The sequence below is a fragment of the Tachyglossus aculeatus genome, chromosome 22 (genome assembly GCF_015852505.1).
Source record: "Tachyglossus aculeatus isolate mTacAcu1 chromosome 22, mTacAcu1.pri, whole genome shotgun sequence".
NCBI lineage: Eukaryota > Metazoa > Chordata > Mammalia > Monotremata > Tachyglossidae > Tachyglossus > Tachyglossus aculeatus.
The window spans coordinates 30,786,847-30,806,617 of record NC_052087.1 but is presented as its reverse complement, the minus strand read 5'-3'; the positions used below and the strand labels follow the sequence as shown (position 1 = coordinate 30,806,617).

Sequence of the window (19,771 nt, the reverse complement as noted above, 5' to 3'; positions counted from 1 at the left end):
CAGCATGGCGTGGGAGTCAGATGTCATGGGTTCTAATCCCACCTCTGCCACTTGTCTGCTCTGTGACACTGAGAAAGTCACCACATTCCTCTGGGCCTCAATTACTTCATCTGTAAAATGGAGATTGAGACTGGGAGCCCCGGGTGGGACAGGGTCTGTGTCCAACCTGATTTGCTTGTATCCACCCCAGGGCTTAGAATAATACCTGGCACATAATAACAATATACCATTATTGTTATTATTAAAATATTGATCTATAATAACATATAATTTATAATATAATATATCATTAATAATGTTATTATCATTATGACTAAAAACACAACGCAGAATATTTTCTGCCTCTCAGGATTTTGCAGACCATTTGAATGAATTTCCCAGAATCTAAGAAAGTCAAATGAATCATTCTTATTCAACCCCACCTTCGGGATAGAGAAATCAATTGAGGAAAAGGGAGAGTTAATTAGGAAGTTGATGACCCCTGAAAATCCTTTCCTGCTTTGGAATTCAATTCAATTTAATTCAAGTCACTTGTATTTATTGAGCGCTTACTGTGTGCAGATCACTGTACTAAGCACTTGGGAGAATACAATACAACAATAAACAAGCATATTCCCTGCCCACAATGAGCTTATAGTCTCCACGAGGGGGGCTGGGGGAGAGGGGATGGCAGACATCAAATAAATAAATTGCAGATATGTACGTAAGTGCTGTGGGCCTGGGAGCGGGGGGAAATCACAGGAGCAAGTCACAGGTTCACAGAAGGGAGAGGAAGAAGAGGAAATAATGGCTCAGAATTTATTCACATTGAAAACAAAGATTTCTTAATGATTCAGTAGTTTTCTCTAACGTATCAGCAAAAATCCTCTTCTCTTTTTTCCTTTCTTTTATGGTCTGTGAGACTACCATAATCTTCTCCTGCCACTTATTTCACTTTTCTGTTCCATAGTTTCATCATGGCATTTTTCACCTCTGAGTTCCTCACTGTGTAGATGAATGGGTTTAACATGGGGGTGATGAGCGTGTAAAATACAGCCACATACTTATCCATGGGGTGGGTGGCCACAGGCCATACATACACGAATATAGCAGGGACAAAGAATAAGACAACCACGGCGATGTGGGAGACACAAGTCGACAGGGCCTTGCGTCTCCCTGAAGAAACGTGAGCTTTCAAGGAGCGCAAGATGACAACGTAAGAAACCACCAAAAGGAAAAAACTTAACAGGCACATGGCCCCGCTGTTGGCCACGACGAGCAGACCGAGGACCTGGGTTTCAGAGCAGCTGAGTGTCAGCAAAGGGAATAAATCACACATGAAGTGATCCATCACGTTGCGGCCACAGAATGGTACCTGGACCATGAAGAGGACCTGGATGGTTGCGTGAAGGAAGCCTCCCGACCAGGCCACCCCCACCAGCAGGCTGCACCTGTACTGACTCATGATGGCCGTGTAGTGCAGGGGCTTACAGATGGCCACATAGCGGTCGTAGGCCATCGCCATGAGGAGGACGATCTCGGTCCCGGCGAACAAGTGCTCGGTAAAGACCTGAGTCATGCAGTCATTGAGGGAGATTGTTTTCACCCCAGAAGACAAATCGATGAGCATTTTGGGGGCAGAAGAGGAAGAATAACTGGCATCGATGAAAGACAAGTGAGCGAGGAAGAAATACATGGGGGTGGACAGTGCCTTGCTGCTGCCTATGGTTACCACGATGAGCATGTTGCCCAGAAGAGTTACAAGGTAGATGATTAGAAATGTGACAAAAAATATTTGCCTCATTTCTGAATTCTGCGTTAAGTCCCAGTAAAATGAATTTGGTTACCGTCTGATTTTCCATCAGTTCCATGTAGGTGTTGAGTTCACCGGCCAGGTCACTTTCACCTGGAAAAATAATAGTCACTATGATTATCGATGCTGCTTTTCTGATGTTCTCAAAGCCTGCGTCATAGCTATACTCTCAATGATCGCATAGGGTCAGGTGGATTTTTTTAAAAGAATTTCTGGTGGAAACTGTTTGTTTCATATGAATCTGGGTAAGCAGTGGGTTCAATGGATAAAGCATGAGTCTGGGAGCCAAAGGACGTGGGTTCCAAACCCGACTCACCCACTTTTTTTATGGTATAAGAGCCTGGAAAAAGTAATGAAATGTGCTGATGTAACAATTGCCACAAAAATAGAAATCGTCAACTCTATGGTGTTTCCAGTAACAATGTATGGACCTGAAAGTTGAACAGTGAAAAAACAGGATACAAAGAACATTGATTCATTTGAAATGTAGTGTTGGAGAAGGCTTTTGTGAATACCATGGACTGCCCAAAAAACAAACAAATGGATTTTAGAGCAAATTAAACCAAAGTGGTCTTTGGAAGGCCAAATAACTCAATTTATGTTGGCATATTTTGGACATATAATCAGGAGGACTAATTCTCTGGAGAAGACACTAATGCTAGGAAAATCCAGGGAAAACATGGAAGAGGCAGACGAGCAGCTAGATAGATAGAGACCATAACAGTGATAACAGAAGAACCTCTAGAAAGGTTGTGGATTATAGCAGAGGATAGGTTGTTCTGGAGAAAGTGTATCCATGGAGTTGCTATGAATCAGAAACAACTCGACGGCACGTAATAATAATAATAACAATACTAATAATAATGATGATAATAATTTGTTAAGTGTCAGGCAGTTTGCTCTATGCCAGGCATTGTACTAAGCTCTGGGGTAGATACAAAACAATCAGGTTGGACACAGGTGTTCAACCTAAACTATAAGGGCAAACTATACACATAGAGAACAGTATTATAGCTCTGGTGAGGCAAATCATTCTATGTATCCTTAGGAGCAAAAGAAGAGACTGTAAAGTGGCCCCGTGACAGACTTCACAGATTCTTGACAAGCCCATAGAGCCACCTGACAATGGCATACATGCCACTTTGCAGAAGTCTGCTAAGTTCACCTGAATCTCAAGCATTTCTCCGGCTCCACAGGGGCTTCGCATTCCCCTTCTAGGTCCACGTGAGCACAAATGCAACTTCTGAGCTATGGAACTCAGGAGCTGGAGTGAGGCAGAGGAAGGTGGGGTGTTGCAAATGAAAATATGGGACAGAATTGTGCACCACACTACTTGGGTAATCAATAAATACTTCCACTACAATGATAATTATTATTATGATAGTATTTGTTAAGTGCTGACTGTGTGCCAGGCACTGTTCTAGCTCTGGGATGGTTACAAGCAAATTGGGGTGAACACAGTCCCTGTTCCATGTTAGGCTCACAATCTCAATCCCCATTTTACAGATGAGGTACCAGACCCAGAGAAGTGAACTGACCTGCCCAAGGTCACCCAGCAGACAAGTGAAAGATCCGGGATTAGAACCCATGACCTTCTGACTCTTAGGCCAGTGCTCTATCTACTGGGCCATGCCGCTTTTCCAATTACTACACTACTGTTACTATTACTATCACTACCATTACCATTACCGCTACCACCATCACCACTACTAGTACTAAGAGAAGCAGCATGGCTCAGTGGAAAGAGCCCGGGCTTTGGAGTCCGAGGTCATGGGTTCAAACCCCGGCTCCGCCAACTGTCAGCTGTGTGATTTTGGGCAAGTCACTTCACTTCTCTGTGCCTCAGTTACCTCATCTGTAAAATGGGAATTAAGACTGTGAGCCCCCCGTGGGACAACCTCATCACCTTGTAACCTCCCCAGTGCTTAGAACAGTGCTTTGTACATAGTAAGCGCTTAATAAATGCCATCATCATTATTATTATTATTAACACTACTACAGAGAAGTAGCAGACATGGAACACACTAGCTAAAAACTGGGCTGTCCAATATCAATCCAAATGACTAGCCACCCTAACTCTGAGAGAATTCCCTCACCCGTTTCTCTAGTTGACCTGCTTGGGTGCTGTTTCTACAGTTTTGGGGGGTGGGGTTTAAGGAATTTATTAAGCACTTACTATGTTCCAGGCACTGTACTAGAAGCAGAGAAGCAGCGTGACTCAATGGAAAGAGCACGGGATTTGGAGTCAGAAGTCATGGGTTCAAATCCCAGCTCCGCCAATTGTCACCTGTGTGACTTTGTGCAAGTCACTTAACTTCTCTATGCCTCAGTTACCTCATCTGGAAAGTGGGGATTAAGACTGTGAGCCCCCTCTGGGACAACCTGATTACTTTGTAACCTCCCCAGCGCTTAGAACAGTGCTTTGCAAATAGTAAGCACTTAATAAATGCCATCATCATCATCATTATTATTATTACTAAGTACTGGCTAGATACAAGGCTGTCAGGATTGACTCACTTCCTGCCCCACCTTGGGCTCACAGGGTTAATCTCCATTTTACAGATGAGGTAACTGAAGCACAGATAAATTAAGTGATTTGCCCAAGGATACACAGCAGACAAGTGGCAGAGTATGAATTAGAACCCAGATCCTTCCAACTTCCAGGCCCATGCTCTATCCAGTAGTCCAAGAGAATGACAGTCCTGGAGTAAGAGAATAAAGGAAACCCTAAAACTACTTCAAATTATCTTTCAGACCAAGTCCTTGGATGTCTCCTAAGAAATACTAATTGAAAGTTAGAAAGAGTTGAAGAGGTTAGAACTTTTTGTTACTAGAGAAAGTGTTAGCTGCCTTGATGACTATATTTCACTCTCTGGGAATATAGTACAGCAACAGTTTTAGCTTTTAGCATCAGTTTGTTACAACAAATTCAAGACTAATAAGTTTCCTATCCTTAACAATGCTAATTAACTTTGACAAAATTACAAACATTACGTTACATTTCTACCTCTGGAAATAAATATCTGAATACCTCAGCTTTCAAACTTGTATGTGCAAAAATATATCTGAAAAACATACAGAGTAATATAACCACATGTTAAAAATAATATTAAAGTGATATCTGAAATGGAAAACTAGACAAGCTATACATTTCACGACAGCAATACAGATTCCACATCTTTTATGCTACTTTGTGGAAATAGCACACATAAGTGCACAATAAATACGATTGAATGAATGAATAGCACTAAACAGAATTCTTATTCTGTTGAAAACAAAGCTGCTCATTTTAACACTGCTAAGAAAAACTTGCATTTTGCTCTATTATTCAGACTTATGGTCCCTCAAGCAAGAGTTAGTAAACTTGGTGAGGATGGAGCTTTGGAAAAAGTTTTCATTGTGCACCCTGGGTGTCAATTTGTTTCATAATTTACCTTGGAGTGGACCAGGCCAGGTGGAAAATGGAGTAGCTGGGCTTGACTCTGCTTTGGAAGCAGAGTCCGTGGCCTTAGAATAAGAGCCAAAAGGCTTTGAAAGTCAGTGGCACCAACAGCATTGACCTTAGAGCCTCCCAAAATCTGCCACCTTGGGTAGAAGCCCAAATCTGCAGTCCCTTTGACAGCACATATGTAATTTAGTGAAATCCTTCTGCAGAAAACTGTTCAATAACTTCACCTATGCAGTACAGTAATCTTGCAAAGAAATCATTAATAAGTATTTTCAGACTCAAGTCTATTATCAATCATTTTAGTTCCAACGATTTTGATGAAATTCTTAAAATGCATCTCCTCTGGAGGATTCAGAGATAAAAGCCAACCAAGCTGCAAGACATAAATGTGGAACACCCTTGGTCTGTGGTAATTTTCTCCTAGATCATGTGTTGGATCTTATAGTTCTGACTTGCCCAGGTCACAGACTTGATTAGATAAAAAGCTTCAAAAGACTCTGAATAAGAAGAGCATATTGAAATCAGTCATCAAATCCATTAGTGTTCACATCCCAATCATAAAAGCATAAGATATGTTATTACTGGGTCAGACCGTATTCTGTCTCCAAAAATGACAATAGGTTGCTTGGATGAATCATCTAACATCCCTACTTTTTCCCTCTAGTAACCCTTGGATTTATCCAAGGATTGATCCAGACTCCTCTTCAACACACTGATATTTTTATCCTGGACAGCTTTCTAAGGTAATGAATTTAGGATGCTGACCACATACTATGTGAAGAAGTTTTTCAGTTGCTCTAGGTCTGAGTCTAAAAGGCACCAGCTCTACATGGAACAGAAGCTTTTTTACATGCAATTAAAAATCAGGGTTCTCCTCTTTTCCCTACCTCCACTGTCACAGACAACTAGTAAGAATGGACTTTACTATTAGTAGAAGAAACCCCAGTAAGCATCTAACTCTGGCAACCTGGCATTTCATGAGATCTTTGAGAAAGCTCTCTCTCATTTGTTTACCGAGATCTTTAAAGGGGTTTCTGTGAGGCTCTGGGACTCTTAGGAATTCTGAATCTCCTCTGTTGGGAGTATTTACCAGGGAAACAGCCAAAATAGTTTTTTTCTTCAGGAAAGTTTTCAGGAAACATTCAGGTTCATAGGCAATTAGCTCCTTTCACTAGTTTTTACCTTAACATAGAAACTTGATCTAGTCTACTCTCTAGAAAGTCTCAACTTCTAATGAACATATTAGTATTCAGGATTTATTGAGCCCTTACCGTGTGTGGAGCATTGGAGTAGACAGCTGGAAACTTAAAATAAAACTAAAAGATGTTGTCCCAGCCTTAGAAGATGTAAACTCTTTGGTAGTATGATAATAATAATAATAATGGTATTTGTTAAGCACTTACTATGTGCAAAGCACTGTTCTAGGAGCTGGGGAATACAAGGTGATGAGGTTGTCCCATGTGGAGCTCAAAGTCTTAATCCCCATTTTACAGATGAGGTAAATGAGGCACAGAGAAGTTAAGTGGCTTGCCCAAGGACACACAGCTGAAAAGTGGTGGAGGCAGGATTTGAACCCATGACCTCTGACTCCCAAGCCCGTGCTCTTTCCACTGAGCCATGCTGCTTCTATAATACCATCATCATCAGTGATATTTCTTGAGAGCTGACTCTGTGCAGAGCATTGGACTAAGCCCTTGGGAGAGTATAATACAGCAGAGTTGGCAGGTGTTCCCCGCCCACAATGAGCTTGCAGCCTAAAGGGGGGAGACGTTAATATAAATAAATAAATAAATAAATAAATAAATAAATAAACAAATAAATAGATAAATATAATTTAAAGATATGGTCATAATATCGATGCTTGCTAAAAAATGAATGAGAATCATAACAAAAAAGTCTGTTGAATCGTAAAAAAATCATATTATTATTAGCACCTGGGACTTGGGACTATATCCTCCGTCAGTTTTGTGGGTATGTGGTTGAATTCTAGGGCTGACTTCCAATCAGACTGACTTCCGAATCAGAGCGCTCCAACACCCCAGCCTTCTCTGATAAAAATAGTAATAATACTGATAATGCAGCATGTCTTAGTGGATAGAGCACAGACGTGGGAGTCAGAAGAACCTGGGTTCTAATCCAGGATTCACCACTTGTCTGCTGATTGACCTTGGGCAAGTTACTCAATTTCTCTGTGCCTCAATTACCTCACCTGTAAAATGGGGATTAAGACTGTGAGCCCCATGTGGGACAGGGACTGTATCCAACATGCTTAGCTTGTGTCTCCCCCAGCACTTAGAACAGTGCTTGACACATAGTAAGCACTTAACAAATACCATCATTATTACTATTAATAACAATATTTGGCACCATGCTTAATACTGAGGAAGACTCAAAATCATGATATCAGATATGGTCCTTCCCCCCAGTGGGACTTAAAAACCAAGATATAGGGAGAGTAGTGATTTCATCTTAATTTTAAAGATGAGAAAACTAAAGCATAGAGAGATTAAGTAACTTTCCCAAGTTTACTCAGCAGGCCAGTGGCAGAGCTGGGATTAGAACCCAAGTCTCCTAAGCCCCAGGCCCATGCACGCTACCTACCTAGTAGAGAGCCAGTTGGGATTTTGTGGCCTATTTTGAAAGAGAATTTATGGCTAGAAAATCCATTTGAGGCTCACATTGGCCAGGGGAAGAACAAACATTAACCCCCAAGCTAAGGTTAATCGACACCATTCATTGAAGTCAAGTTCACTGTTTTTGCTGCCACTAATTACATAGCTGTCTTTAGAATTAGAAGAAGTTTGACTCCTGGTGAAATCCACATTCTAAAAATCCCATTCCGGTCATTTGCTTTCCCACATAAAGGAAAGGATTTCAAATATTTCAACCCCTAGCCAAGACCTCTCCACCTGGCTGTCACTCCTCACTGGGGCACCTCAAAAGGGCATCCAACTTCATGGAGTCTGGAAGGGAGTGAGAGAGTAGGGGGATGGACGGGATAAGAGCACAAAGACCTTAACCATACCGGGCAGTTGACCTTAATCGGATGGCCTCCTGGACCAATCAGAAGGCTCACATCGGAATATGCCCTATTATTTAAAAAATACATTGTCCCCAATCTAACAATCATCCAGATTTTCCCGTGCTAAATTGCAACAAAGATTCCCTGACACTTTTTTAACCTTCCATCCGGCTTACCCCTTCCAGGCTTGGCCACTGGGGATCTGGAGTGATAGCATCTTGTGGGCAGAGATCATGTCTACCAACTTGATTGTGTTGTACAATGTCAAGCACTTAGTACAGTGCTCTGCATGCAGAAAGTGCTGAATAGATACCACTGATTGATTCTGCACTCTAAGACATGGGCCATCAAATGGTTCTGTTAGAGGAAACTATGTCTATGTCTTCCCATCACCATTCTTCCAATAAGGCTCTTCGATATATCAGGTGGCTTTTGGGGGTTTTTTATGGTATTTGTTAAGCACTTATTGTGTGACAGGCACTGTACTAAGTACTGGAGTAGATACAAGCTAATTAGGTTATAGTCTATGTCCCATATGGGGCTCAAGGTATTAATCCCTAGTTTACAGATGAGGTAACTGAGGCACAGAAAAGTTAAGTGATTTGCCCAAGGTCACACAGCTGAAGCATTTCAACACAAGGTTCTATGCTATTGTCATCAACACAATAGGTTTCAGCTGCCTATCTGTCCTTAGGTGAGGTCTCTATCTAAATAAAATTTTCTTTTGATTTCAACAAAGGTAAAATGAGGTTTCAGACGACATTATTAAAGTATGTTGCTATTAGTCAAGACCACAAAAATTTGATTCTGATGAGGTAACTGAGGCACAAAGAAGTGAAGTGACTTGCCCAAGGTCACACAGAAAGCTAAGGGCAGGGCAGGGATTAGAAGCCAGGTCCTTCTGACTCCCAAACGTGTGCTCTATTCTCCACGCCACAATGATTCTCTAAAATGTAGATCTTTCTAATACGTTGTTCTGCTACATCTCTCCAGTACTCGAAAACCTCCAGTGGTTTTTCAGTCCTCTCTACATCAAGTAGGAACTCCTAATCACTGGCTTTAAAACACTCAATAAACTCTGTCCTTCCTACTTATCCATTCACTTTTCCCACTACACCCAGCTAGCACTCTTCAGTCCTCCCAGACGGTGCCTCGCTCTTGTCTCTTCTGCTAGGGATCGCTTTTCCATGTTTTTCTCTCTGCCTGGACCTCCCTCCCTCTGCAAATCCTGCAGAACCCCCTCCCCGACTTCCTCACACTCCCCAATTTCAAAGTGGCACAGAAATCACATCTCTGAGAGAGATCTACTCCGATTAATTATTTCCTCTACACAGGCTATATTTCCTTCAATTGCCATCTCAGCACTTCCGTGCCATCTGAGTACCTAGAGAAGCAGCGTGGCTCAGTGGAAAGAGCATGGGCTTTGGAGTCAGAGGTCATGGGTTCAAATCCAGCTCTGCCAATTGACGGCTGTGTGACTTTGGGCAAGTCACTTAACTTCTCTGTGCCTCAGTTACCTCATCTGTAAAATGGGGATTAAGACTGTAAGCCCCATATGGGACAACCTGATTACCTTGTATCTACCCCAATGCTTAGACTAGGCCAGGGATGGTATCTACCAATTCTAAGAGATCTTCCCTGATTAAGTCCTCATTTCCCCTAATTGCCCTCCCTCCTCCATCACCTACACACCTGGATCTGTGCCCCTCAAGCCCTTGATATTCACCCCACTCTTAGCTCCTCAGCCCTTACATCCATAGCCTTATACTCTGCAATTTCACCCATCTGTAATTTATTTTAACGTCTGTCTCCACCACTAGACTGTAAGCTCCTTGTGGGCAGGGCTCACTTCTACCTATTCTATTGTACTGCACATTCCTAAGTATTTAGTACAGTAAGTAAATTTCCTAATAATAATAATAATAATAATAATAATAATAATAATGGTATTTGTTAAGTGCTTACTATGTGCCAAGCAGGTGCTTAGTATAGTAATTGAATATGATGAATTGATATTGTAGCATTTCGAGTGCTTAGTGCACTGCCCTGCATAGAGTAAGCAAACAATAAATACTAGCAGTTAATTGATTGATTGAGGTGCCTAAGGGATATACGGCAGCTTTAGTTTTGTGGAAAGAGCTCAGACTTGGGAGTCAGAGGATGTGGTTTCTAATCCTGGCTCCACAACTTGTCTGCTGTGTGGCTTGGGCAAGCCACTTAACTTCTCTGTGCCTCAGTTACCTTATCAGTAAAATGGGGATTAAGACTGTGAGCCCCACGTGGGACAACCTGCTGAGCTTGTACCTACCCCAGGGCTTAGAACAGTGCTTGGCACATAGTAAGCACTTAACAAATACCATCATCGTTATGATTATGATTATGATTTTAGATCCAGTGGTCAAAGGCTTATAGACCTGTGAGATACTTCTTTGGGTGAGTAATGCATGTCAATAATGACTGTAGACTGTAAGCTTATTGTGGGCAGGGAACATCTCTGTTATACTGTACTATCCCAAAGTCTTAGTACAGTATTCCGCACATAGTAAGTGCTCGATAAATACCAATGATTGATTGATCGATCATGGCTTAGGGAACTCATCCCGCAACGGGAAATAATTTAACCAGTTCTTTGATGAGCTGTTTTTTCAAATGACCACCTAGGGCAGGTCTATTCCGGGCCAAAAGTAACAAGATCCCTCTGTGAGAAATGGCAGTGGTAATCTCTGTTTTATGAGGTATACTCTGTTCTTCAGGCCCCAGTGGTGTTCCTTTAAAGAGATAGAATTGAGTCAATTTCTAAGAAAATAATTAATTCTTGTGGTACATCAACCATCTGACCTTTTGTGCAGCTCTCCTCCCCCAGTTTCCAGCTTGCTGGTTCTGAACCCTGTCACAAGACCTCCTCAGGAGGCAACTGGGTGATGAGACTAGAAAAATCTCCAAATTGTGTCTGCCCAAGAAGTAATTCTGCTGCTATGAGTGTACCCGGGACAGATTAAGAAACATCAGTCTTGTCTGCCCCAAACTAGTCAGGCTGAAGGCAGCTTTGCACACAAAACAGGTCATCTCTACCCCATCGTGCATATGTAGAAATTGTCCTCTGTAGCACTGAGGAATTTGCTATCCCTGAGGCCTGGTGGTGCTTTCATTTCAGACTTAGGTTCTCCGTCTTCCCAAAGCCTCTGTTCTGAAAGTCACTCCAAGTGGTCTACAGCAAACAGATCTGCTGCTTCTTCTTTCTCCTAGGTGGCCACACTTTTGAACATATTAAACTGGCTAAGCAGTCTTTCTGTTCACCTTCCCCTTACTTGAAGGAACAGTGATGATAACCAGTTCCATATGCCAGAATCTTGTATCTTCCACTATCCAACCTCTCCCAGTTCTTCCTCTCGGTTTAAAATACCACTTCAGACAACACCCTTTCTCATTTACCTAGGTCTCTCAGATCACAGTATTGTTATTAAATGTGATGGATTTGAGACATTTCTAGAGAAAAGCACCATCATTTACTTACATTAATATCTTTCTCCCCTCTAGACTGTAAGCTCATTATGGGCAGAGATTGTGTCTGTTATACCGTTGGGTTGTATTCTCTCAATCACTTAGTACAGTGCTCTGCATACAGTAAGCACACAGTAAGATTGATTGATTGATCATTATCATCATTAATGGGATCAAGCGCTTAGTGCAGTGCTAAGTGCAGAGTGCTCTGCACACAGTAAGTACTCAATAAATACAATTGAATGAATTTATCGAGCGCTTATTATGTGACAAGCACTGTATAAAGTGTTTTGGAGAGTACAATACCACAGAGTTAGCAGACACATTCCCTACCCACAACAACCTTACAGTATAATTTTTTGAGGACATCAATCAAAGAGAGGTACAGACTTAGTGTTCTTCTTACAACTTGAACTGTCCTGAGTGAATTTTCTAGGAAGTTTCATATTCAGAATTGCTTATCGTTCCTCTGAAATATATCTCTTAATTATTGTTCTTGAACTTAACTGGCCCTATGTATTTGTCGGCTTTAGTCCATTTGGGACCCAAGGTGAAGGAAATCCACAACTTAACACAGAAACCCTCTTCCTTAACCAACTTGCATTCATCCATCCATCAATCAATGCTATTTATTGAGCACTTACTGGGTGCAAAACACTGTGCTAAGGGCTTGGAAAAGTACACGGAGAGAAAGGACCCTTCACTTCTCTAGGGCCAATCGCCGAGAGTTTCCAGTACTCTATCAGTCTTGACTATGGGAGGGAGAGTCAAGCAGAGGCCTGTCCATTCCATTCTATTCTCAGCTTGTGCAGTGGCAAGTGAGTGGAAAGCAATCTGCTACAAGTCAAAGCTCACCTGTGTTGGGTAGCAGTGGCATGGGAGAGAGTTGAGGGTGGAGACTCAAGTTTATTGCGCAGAAAGAGGCAATGGTAAACCACTTCCTTAATTTCACCAAGATAACTCCATGGATACACTACCAGAACGATTGTTGATGGAGGTGGAGTGCTCTGGAAGAGATGTGTTCATGGTGTCGCAATGGGTCGGAGATGACTCGACCTCATAAAACAAGACAAGACAAGGTTGTGTGAGCAGCACTCTCTAAACTGTAAACTTACTGTGGGAAGGGACTGCATCTACTAACTCTGTTGGAGTGTACTCTCCCAAGTGCTTAGTATAGTGCTCTGCATACAATAAGTGCTCAATAAATTCCTCAAGGGTCAGTTCTTGGTCCCCTTCTGTTCTCCATCTATGCTAACTCCCTTGGTGAACTCATTCACTCCCACAGCTTCAACTATCATCTCTACACTGATGAAACCCAAGTTTACATGTCCACCCATTCTCTCTCCCTCCCTCCATGCTCATATCTCCTCCTGCCTTCAGGACATCTCCATCTGGATGTCTCCCCACCTGGCTCAGTGGAAAGACCACAGGCTTGGGAGTTAGAGGTAATGGGTTCTAACCCCGGCTCCGCCTCTTGTCAGCTGTGTGACTTTGGGCAAGTCACTTAACTTCTCTGTGCCTCAATTCCCTCATCTGTAAAATGGGGATTAAGACTGTGAGCCCTACATGGGACAACCTGATCACCTTGTATCCTCCCCAGCGCTTAGAACAGTGCTTTGCACATTGTAAGTGCTTAACAAATGCCATCATTATTATCTAAAACTCAACATGTCCAAGAGTGAGCTCCTTACCTTCCCTCCCAAACCCCGTCCACTGCCTGACTTTCCCGTCACTGTGGATGGCACTACCATCCTTCCTGTCTCACAAGCTCACAACCTTGGTGTCATCCTTGACTCTGTTCTCTCATTCACCCCACACATCCAATACATCACCAAAACCTGCCGGTCTCACCTCCACAACATCGCCAAGATCTGTCCTTTCCTCTCCATTCAAACCACTACCTTTCAGGTTTAAACTCTCATCCTATCCCGACTGGATTACTGCATTGGCTTCCTTTCTGATCTCCCATCCTCCTGCCTCTCCCTGCTTCAGTTTATACTTCACTCTGCTGTCCAGATTATCTCTGTAAGGAAACACTCTGGACATGTCATTCCCTTTCTCAAAAATCTCCAGTGGTTACCTGTTGCCCTTCGAATCAAGCAAAACCTCCTCACTCTCGAATTCAAGGCTCTCCATCACCTTGCCTCCTCCTACTTCACCTCCCTTCTCTCCCTCTACAGCCCAGCCTGCACCCTCCGCTCCTCTATCACTAACCTCCTCGCTGTGCTTCATTCTCACCTGTCCCACCATCGACCCCTGACCAACATCCTACCTCTGGCCTGGAATGCCTTCCCTCCACACATCCACCAAACTAGCTCTCTTCCTCCCTTCAAAGCCCTACTGAGAGCTCACCTCCTCCAGGAGGGTTTCCCAGACTGAGCCCCCCTTTGTCCTCTCCTCCTCCTCCCCTCCCCATCGCCCCCCTCCCTCCCTCTGCCCTACCCCCTTCCCCTTCCCCACAGCACTTGTATATATTTGTACATATTTATTATTCTATTTATCTTTTTTGTACATATTGATTACTCTATTTATTTGATTAATGAAGTGTATATAGCTATAATTCTATTTATTCTGATGGTATTGACACCTGTCTACTTGTTTTGCATTGTTTGTCTGTCTCCCCCTTCTAGACTGTGAGCCCGTTGTTGGATAGGAACGGTCTCTGCATGTTGCTGATTTGTAATTCCCAAGTGCTTAGTTCAGTGCTCGGCATAGTGTAAGCACTCAATAAATACAATTGAATAAATAAATACCATTGATTACTGGTTGCACCCATTCTTCTCTGAAGTCTCATTCATCCTTAATCTCAGATCATCTCTTCCTCTTCGCCACCTCCCATATCTGGCACTACATCATCTTTCTGGCTGAACAGTGGACTAATCTTAAAATGGCAATATCTATAAAAGGAAAATTTTCAAAATATAAAGCAGGCAGACTGGAAGTTTAACTAAAATGATTTGGGCAAAGTGATATTTTAAACTAATAAATAAAAGGGAACAATATTGAATAAAATTTTCTTTAATGAGGCAAGTTGTCTAAGGCGGTTTTTCATTCATTCATTCATTCAATCATATTTATTGAGTGCTTACTGTGTGCAGAGCACTGTACTAAGCGCTTGGGAAGTACAAGTTGACAATATATAGAGACGGTCCCTACTCAACAACGGGCTCACAGTCTAGAAGGGGGAGACAGACAACAAAACAAAACCTGTAGTCAGGTGTCAAGTCTTCAGAAACCCTACTTCTCTGATTCTGTTTACTTGCTTTAATATCCCTCCGGAAAATCCCTAACAAATAAGTATTGCAAGTATGAAATCCAATCCTCCTCCCTCAAAGATTAGAAATGGGAGGTGAACAGGGAGTTAACAGTTATTATTCCTGTCGAAAATATCTACCCAAAAGGCATCCAGAATGGAAAACTTACACTTGCACTTGATCATAGAAATGTCAAAGATTCTTGATTGGTGATGGATATTTCCCTCCTCTTCTAGGAAATTGAGGCAAGAATGTCCTTCAAATCTACAGTTGGGCAATCAATAATAATGAATTGATGACAAAGCAAGTTAAAGGATATGGTTGAGATAGAACCCTTCTTTTCTCCCATCACTCCATAATTAAATTCCAGTCACTGTTTCCTGAGATACGAGTCTTACCAAAGAGCTTGCCTGTATGCACCCCATGTTCTGATGTCCAGGTTGTGGTGGAATATACAAAGGAAGGAAAGGGATAGCCTTGACAGTTTTACTGGAATTGCCAGATTCTAGTGAGAAGGTCAGGTTTACTCCCTTGAATTATAAATATGCCATCATGATGCCATTAGAAAATATTTTCTTAGCAGGCTTTCAAGTTCTAACAGGAAGTAAGCTTGGTAGAGTACCTTAACCCTTGGTAATGAGATCCCAGTGGTATGATATCCCAATTAGGCAAAGGTGACTCACGAACAATTATAGAAGGTGACTCACGAACAATTATATTTCCAGGTGAAATGAACTTGTGGAGGTCTGAAAATAGCCCTGATTTTCATTGTAACACCTTATTAGCTGCTGGAGTTTATAATCTATAACTTGCCTGCACATGGTCAAAGCTTTACTGAGCATTTGCAGACCTCTGTATTAAGCACTTATTGGTATAATAGAGGGAGAAGATGCATTCCTTTCCTTAGAGTGGAAGAGAGAGAAGCAGCATGGCCTAGTGGATAGAGCTTGGGTCCGGAAGTCAGAAGGACCTGCGTTCTAATCCTGGTTCCTCCACTTGTTTGCTGTGTGACCTTGGGCAAGTCACTTCAGTTCTCTGTGCCTCAGTTCCCTCTTCTATAAAATGTAGATTAAGACTGCGAGTCCCATGTGGGACATGGACTATGTCCAACCTGATTAGTTTGTATCTATCCCAATGCTTAGAACAGTTCTTGACACCTAGTGAGCACTTAACAAATACCATAAAAAAGTCTTTAAGGGCAAAACAAGTTTCACTTCCTTGTTTTGGACTTTCCAAATGTTTATTACGGTGCACTGCACCCACTGGTATTCATCAAATTCTAATTCTTCTACTACCCAAGGAGCTTACAATTCATTCAATCATATTCACTGAGTGCTTACTGTGTGCAAAATACTTTACTAAGTACAATACAACTGTACCGGTGTAGTCATCTACTTTGCAAGTTGACAGGGTAATGTAGTAATTACAATCTGGTTGTTTTAGCTTTGGTTCACAACTAAAAAAGTAATTCAACCTTCTCATGGAAATCTCCCAGTGTATCGAGTGTGATTTATCTGATTGAAATAGAAAATATCTTGGTAACAGAACAGAATAGTACAGTATGGTTGCATTATACTCTCCCAAGCTTTCAGTATAGTGCTCTGCTTAAAATAAGTGCTCGTTAAATACCACTGAGTGATGAATGGCATAGAGGAATCTTGCCAAGCTGTCGAAGTTTGTTCTCACTGCTTTCACTGAACAGCTGGTGGTGTGTGATGTTGTGGTGAAATAGCCAAGTGGACTCTTGTCTGTCTGCCTCATTCCTTGGTAGCTGTCTGTGCCACTCCTGACAAACATAGAGTGGAGCATGGAGAAGCAGCATGGCCTAGGGAAAAAAACATGGGTCTGGAAGCCAAAGGACCTGGGATTTTATCCCAGTTCAGCCACTTGCTAGCTGTATGACCTTGGGTAAGTCACTTAATAATAATGATGGTATCTGTTAAGTCCTTACTATGTGCCAAGCACCATTCTAAATTTCTCTGTGCCTTAGTTTCCTCATCTGCAAAATGGGGATTCAATACTTGTTCTCCCTCTTGGACTGTAAGATGGACAGGGACTAAATCCAGCCTGTTAAGCAGCAGCATGGTATAGTAGGTAGAGCATAGGCCTGGGAGTTAGAGGTCTTGGGTTCTAATCCCACCTCTGCCACTTGTCTGCTCTGTGACACTTTGCAAGTCACTTCTTTTCTCTGGGCTTCAATTACCTCATCTGTAAAATGGAGATTGAGACTGGGAGCCACAGGAGGGACAGGGTCTGTGTCCAACCTGATTTGCTTGTATCCACCCCAGGGCTTAGAATAGTGCCTGGCACATAATAAGCAGTTAATATATACCATTATTGTTATTATTAACATATCAATCTATAATAGCATATAATATGTAATATAATATATCATTGATAATGTTATTATCATTATGACTAAAAACACTATGCAGAATATTTTCTGCCTCAGGATTTTACAGACCACTTGAATGAATTTCCCAGAATCTAAAAAAGTCAAATGAATCATTGTTATTCAACCGCACCATCGGGATAGAGAAATCAACTGAGGAAAAGGGAGAGTTAATTAGGAAGTTGATGACCCCTGGAAATACTTCCCTGCTCTGGAATTCAATTCAATTCAATTCAATCATATTTATTTAGTGCTTACAGTGTGCAGATCACTGTACTAAGCGCTTGGGACAGTACAATGCAACAATAAACAAACATATTCCCTGCCCACAATCAGTTTATTGTCTGGGAACAGACATCAATGCAAAGAAATAAATTACAGATATGTATGTAAGTGCTGTGGGGCTGGGAGGGGGGAAAAATCACAGGAGCAAATCACAGGTTCACAGAACCTTATTTATAATAATAATAATAGTGTTGGTATTTGTTAAGAGCTTACTACGTGCCAAGCACTGTGCTAAGCGCTGGGGGGGATACAAGGTGATCAGGTTGTCCCACGTGGGGCTCACAGTCTTCATCCTATAACTGCCACTATACAGTATACAAAGACTAGGAGGAGGAGGAGGTGACCTAGATGGATGAGGATGGCAAGTACCAGGCGGAGGTCCCAGGAGAGCCAGGATCTGGCCGAGGACAAAGGACAGGACTAGCCGGAGAAGGAGGGCCGGTGTTTGGTGGAGGAGGATTACCAGTACCAGGAAGAGTTGGAGGGCCTGGAACTCACAGTTTAAGTAGGAGGGAGAACAGGTATTGAAATCCCCATTTTACAGGTGAGGAAGCTGAGGCCCAGCAAACTTAAGTAACTTGCCCGAGGCCACACGACAGGAGAAGGGAGAAGAAGAGGAAATAATGGCTCAGAATTTATTCACATTGAAAACAAAGATTTCTTAATGATTCAGTAGTTTTCTCTAAAGTATCAACAGAAACCTTCTTCTCTATTTTCCTTTCTTTTATGGTCTGTGAGACTACCATAATCTTCTCCTGCCACTTATTTCACTTTTCTGTTCCATAGTTTCATCATGGCATTTTTCACCTCTGAGTTCCGAAATGTATAGATGAATGGGTTTAACATGGGGGTGATGAGCATGTAAAATACGGCCACATACTTGTCCATGGGGTGGGTGGCCACAGGCCGTACATACATGAATATAGCAGGGACAAAGAATAAGACGACCACGGTAATGTGGGAGACACAAGTCAATAGGGCCTTGCGTCTCCCTGAAGAAACGTGAGCTTTCAGGGAGCGCAAGATGGCAACGTAAGAAACCACCAAAAGGAAAAAACTTAACAGGCACATGGCCCCGCTGTTGGCCACGACGAGCAGACCGAGGACCCGGGTTTCAGAGCAGCTGAGTGTCAGCAAAGGGAATAAATCACACATGAAGTGATCCATCACGTTGCGGCCACAGAATGGTACCTGGACCATGAAGAGGACCTGGATGGTTGCGTGAAGGAAGCCTCCTGACCAGGCCACCCCCACCAACAGGCTGCACCTGTACTGACTCATGATGGCCGTGTAGTGCAGGGGCTTACAGATGGCCACATAGCGGTCGTAGGCCATCGCCATGAGGAGGACGATCTCGGTCCCGCCGAACAAGTGCTCGGTAAAGACCTGAGTCATGCAGTCATTGAGGGAGATCGTTTTCACCCCAGAAGACAAATCGATGAGCATTTTGGGGGCAGAAGAGGAAGAATAACTGGCATCGATGAAAGACAAGTGAGCGAGGAAGAAATACATGGGGGTGGACAATGCCTTGCTACTGCCTATGGTTACCACGATGAGCATGTTGCCCAGAAGAGTTACAAGGTAGATGATTAGAAATGTGACAAAAAATATTTGCCTCATTTCTGAATTCTGCGTAAGTCCCAATAAAATGAATTTGGTTACCGTCTGATTTTCCATCAGTTCCATGTAGGTGTTGAGTTCACCGGCCAGGTCACTTTCACCTGGAAAAATAATAGTCACTATGATTATTGATGCTGCTTTTCTGATGTTCTCAAAGCCTACGTTATAGCTATACTCTCAATGACCGCATAGGGTCAGGTGGATTTTTTACAATGAATTTGTTTCATATGATTCGGGGGAAGCAGTGGGTTCAGTGGAGAAAACATAAGTCCGGGAGCCAAGGGATCTGGGTTCCAATCCCAACTCACCCGCTTTTTTTATGGTATTAGAGCCTGGAAAAAGTAATGATATGTGCTGATGTACAATTGCCACAAAAATAGAAATTGTCAACTCTATGGTGTTTCCAGTAGGGACTGTCTCTATATGTTGCCAATTTGTACTTCCCAAGCACTTAGTA

The 19,771-nt window shown here is 42.4% G+C and overlaps 1 protein-coding gene and 1 pseudogene across 1 annotated transcript; both read right to left on the bottom strand.

Moving 5' to 3' along the window:
* Positions 1-925: 925 nt before the first annotated feature.
* Positions 926-1,850, bottom strand: LOC119943238 (annotated as a pseudogene).
* Positions 1,851-18,456: 16,606 nt separating this feature from the next.
* On the bottom strand, positions 18,457-19,380 carry LOC119943947 (olfactory receptor 4C12-like). The gene has a single exon (XM_038765164.1). It carries the CDS (start codon positions 19,378-19,380, stop codon positions 18,457-18,459), a length of 924 nt encoding a protein of 307 aa, XP_038621092.1.
* Between the last annotated feature and the right edge of the window lie 391 nt (positions 19,381-19,771).

What these genes read in the sequence shown, in the direction of transcription:
- LOC119943947 (XM_038765164.1), bottom strand. Translation starts at nt 19,380, where the DNA reads ATGGAACTGATGGAAAATCAGACGGTAACCAAATTCATTTTATTGGGA.